Here is a 4,238-nt window from a genome sequence, read left to right on the forward strand (position 1 = left end):
CCAAAGCTGTATACTTTATCAAGAGGCAAGACTCTGGCCCAAAAACCCTCCTAGAGAAGAAAAACTATACGGAGAACTGCCTGATCTGGAAACCATTGCGCGGTTCATCTCAGAAAAAGATTTACTAATTTGAACTCTCGAAGATGTAAAATAAAATAAAAAAAAAACAAGAAAGAGTTAAAAGCTGCTTATTGGGTTCTGGAAAAAGTAGGGTGGTCTTGATTTTCGCGAAACTGTCAGCGAGGTTAATGAAGGGTCGAGTTAATAAAGCGACGGGTTGAAGTTCAATCCTCACTCTGGCCTTTGTTTTTTCAATTCAATCTGATCAGATCCGAGACTTCAATAAGTTTTCCGAAATACCTGTTAAATTAATGAATATTTAATTGTTTTAGTTCTTACAAATTAAACTTCATTAAAGCTGAGTTAATCCTTGTGTATTTTGTTTGTTGTACGTCACAGATTGATAAAGGTGAACATTGAGAGGCTGTGGACATAGAGTCAAAGAGATTCAACTGCAAACTTCCTCATCGATATCAATGCTATTCGTGCCAAATCTTGACAAACTATTCACATCAATGTCACGATTAGATCTCAATGTTGAAAGCGTCTGTGATGTTTGGGAAAAAAATATTAGAGGTTACAGCAACAACAAGATTAGTCGTTCTTTGTATCATCGTTGGAGTATTTGTAGAGATTTCCTTGTTTCCTGTTTAGTGAGCACAAAAAACACGTAAATATAAAAAAAAAACACATCAAAAGTAGATTTTAAACATGGAAAAACAATCATTGAAAGTGATTCAGGAAGTCCTCTCAAAAAGACTCACTATCTACATCAGTGAGAAGGAACGACGACTCGCTGAAATTTGCGTGGACTTAACACTTTCTTTTATTACCGCCCTTCTCGGTACTGTCAACAACCTGGTGGTTATGGTGGTCCTGGCCAAGCAAGGGTTCAAGGACAGTGTGAGCATTTCTATGACTACGGTGGCGTTCTGGGATTTCATCAAATGCTTTGGCGGGACACTGCAAAGGATGTCCGGGCTGCTGGCCCTTATCGACCCCGCCATGGCCCAAAGCTGGGCCAACATCGGCGTTGTGGTGTTTAATTACCTCGTCTCATTTACCAGCTACGTCACAAGCGTCCTGGCCGCTTACGTGGCCATTGAGCGATGTTTGTGCGTCACAATTCCTTTTAGGGTGAAGAAGCTGCTGACTCCAAAAGTAGCCAGCGCTTTGTGCTTGGCCATCTCAGTGGTCGTCTTCGGCTGCTTCGCCGTCATGTACGGAGTCTACGACATCTACTGGGACTTCGACCCCGAGTTTAACGAGACCGTGGCCCACTACGACTTCAAAGACTTCTCCGTGAACAACACGTCTCTCTGGGAGTACTACAACATTTCTGGAGTCACCTGGCCTACGGTCAGCTTGATCATCATTATCATATGCACTGTGCTCATATCGCAGAGGCTGCAGCAAGCATCCATGTTCAGAAACAACCTTCGCAACAGCACCACCTCATCCTCTCTGGATCTGTCCAGCAACCCAGGCAAGAGGATCTCTCGAAGAGACGGTCAAGTGATTAAGATGCTCCTCGTTGTCATCGCCTTGTTCATCGTGACCCTGTCCCCCCGCGTGGCAGTGTACACCGCCAAGTACTTTGTCTACGACTTTTACTTTCTGCGGAGGTATCACAACCTTTTTTGCTTGGTGGCCTACATAGTCTACTTCTTCGATCTGCTGAATGGCGCCAGCAATTTCTTCATTTTTATGGTCATGAGTACGTCCTTCAGAAATACGATCAAGAGAATGTGCAATATAAGAATTGAAACAGAAGTGCGTCATCATACCGAGCTGAAGAGATTGCAGAGGAGACAAGAAAACTGTTACTAAATCTTGGTGCACTTTATCTTTCACTAAATAGTTCAATTATTCAATAGCGTAGAAAACCTTAGATGGCTAAAATGTTCAATGTTTATAATGTTTGTAAGACTAAGAGTAAGACTAAAATTAAGACAGAGACTGAGACTTAGGCTAAGACTGCTTTATTGATCCTTCTGGAAATTTGTTGTGATTACAAGGACTCTTTTCTCATATAAAAACAGCACAACAGAAACATTCACATAAATAGAACAGACACAACATAAAGAGTTCATTCAGTGACTACAAACAGACATTTTGATCCTTTTCATATTTCTTGATCAACGAGACGCATTTATAGAGTCTGACCGAGTGAGAAACGAAAGCGTTTTTTTGTACCGCTCGGTCTAGTCTTGATAGACAGAAGTCGTCCACTTCCACTTGACTTAATTATGATGGAAGGGGGGCTGTTCTCACTTTTAATAAATAGCTGGTCACCGCTGGAACATGTTTTGTTAAAGGCATGTACTACATTTTACCAAAACACTTTACATAATTTTAAGATCGGAGTAACTTTGAAACGTAAAGGATTCCGTACCGCTACATTTTCCTCTTCCGCAGCGTCCTGAAACTAAACATATTTATATGTATTCAATGTTGTCAATTTTAAAATATAATATTTAAAAAAAAAACTAAATTTATTTTTTTTTCTCTTCTCGTTAACCCTATACCATTGACTATATATGGTCACTAATATGGTGATCTAACAGAATGCAGGAGAGTCGCTGGCCGTCCACTTTTACGGTATACTGATGTATGCAAGTGCAACATGAAGCTCTTCAAAAATCGATTCTAACAACTGGGAAAAAGTGACACTGGATAGATCCACATGGAGAGCGAGCATAAAGGAAGGGTCACGGTTTGCAGATGCCATACACAACAGTAGTAGAAAGAAAGGTGAAAATGCAACGGCGCCTGGGGATTACAGATGGCAACCTTTTACCGCAGCTGTGTATCAAGGATTGGCCTCTTAAGTCACACAAGAAGTTGCAAAGGGAAAACATTCTCTCTCGAGACGTACAATTCCACACAGTTGGCAGAGAAAGCAAAAATAGAAAACATTTTTATAACCAGTTCAATATAATAACAAAACAATTTCATTTAAAATGTATTTGTATTTGTTGATTTTTTGTCTATGTAAATTGCAGTTGTAAATATATAATGGGTCGATACTTTTAAGACCACAAGTCTATTGTTTCTGAGATATGCTTGATATCGTCTCTTCAAACAACAGCACCCAAACATACATAAATAATACTTAAGCCTACAAAAGAAATGTATATCAACATAAACTACTGATAAAAGGTTAATTACTATATCAAGAATGTAGTATAATAATACATTTTAATAACTTTAATATTTTTTATTAGTACACTAAAAAGCAACAGAAAAGTTAACCTTTCACTGCAAGGTTGTGTCTTAGCCATATATTTATATTTCTATGTCCCTATGGATATAGGTCTGAGTGACTTTTTCACGGTAGTCTGTAACTAATCCTTTCTTAGGATGATGTTCTGTGGTTATCACACCATTAGAACCGTTCCAAGTTGCAGATTTAATGTTATCAAAACATAAAACCACTTTCTCCACCAGGATCTGTTTAACTTAGGACATCACTTTTTTTTTTTTTTAATTTGGTTACCCAGTGTCAATGCTAAGGGCATAAGTGGGGGCGAAGTAAAGCAACTTTCTCTATTTCCGCTCCATACTTATGATATATATGAAGGTCTGTGCCCCACGACCACGACTTGCTTGAAACTATACATTTCTATTGGCCCCACAATTCTTAGCTTTCCGAAGGCCTCCCCTGGAAGCAGGACTGGACACAATCCAGAAAGGTAATATACTTCATTATTAATTGATATTTTAAACAAATACTGTCAGTATGTGCTAAAGGATCCTTAAGAGTGCTATAGAGTTGCAGAGTTAGATTCTATCCTATAATGGGCTTTCGAAAAAAAAATTTTTGTGATCTCGTTAAAAAATTATTTGTGTGAATAGATACAAAGATTGATTTGTGTATGGAAAACGAAGACTCATTTTGTAGTAGAAATAAAGAATAATTTTGTTTGGGTAGAAATAAAGAGTCCTAAAAATGTCAACATTGCTATTTGTTTTCTATGACTCAAACTTTCCTTTAGAAAGCAATATACGTTTTTTTTTTTCAATAAAGCAGTAAAGGAAATTTAAATAACCCAGGAGACCAGGAAATGTTAATCATAAACACTTAGTATTATTAATTGTGTCATAGAACTAATTATACTATAGTGTCTAGATAATGCACAATCTTGTTACGAAACCATGGGTATTAATGGATAGTC

General features: G+C 38.0%; 1 protein-coding gene across 1 annotated transcript; it reads left to right on the top strand.

Annotated features, from left to right (window-relative positions):
- The first annotated feature begins 465 nt into the window (after nt 1–465).
- On the top strand, nt 466–3,996 carry LOC106058963 (uncharacterized). Its single transcript, XM_056003866.1, has one exon. It carries the CDS (start codon nt 772–774, stop codon nt 1,888–1,890), a length of 1,119 nt encoding a protein of 372 aa, XP_055859841.1. The 5' UTR covers nt 466–771; the 3' UTR covers nt 1,891–3,996.
- Nucleotides 3,997–4,238: the final 242 nt, after the last annotated feature.

The sequence above is a fragment of the Biomphalaria glabrata genome, chromosome 11 (assembly GCF_947242115.1).
Source record: "Biomphalaria glabrata chromosome 11, xgBioGlab47.1, whole genome shotgun sequence".
Taxonomy (NCBI): Eukaryota; Metazoa; Mollusca; class Gastropoda; family Planorbidae; genus Biomphalaria; species Biomphalaria glabrata.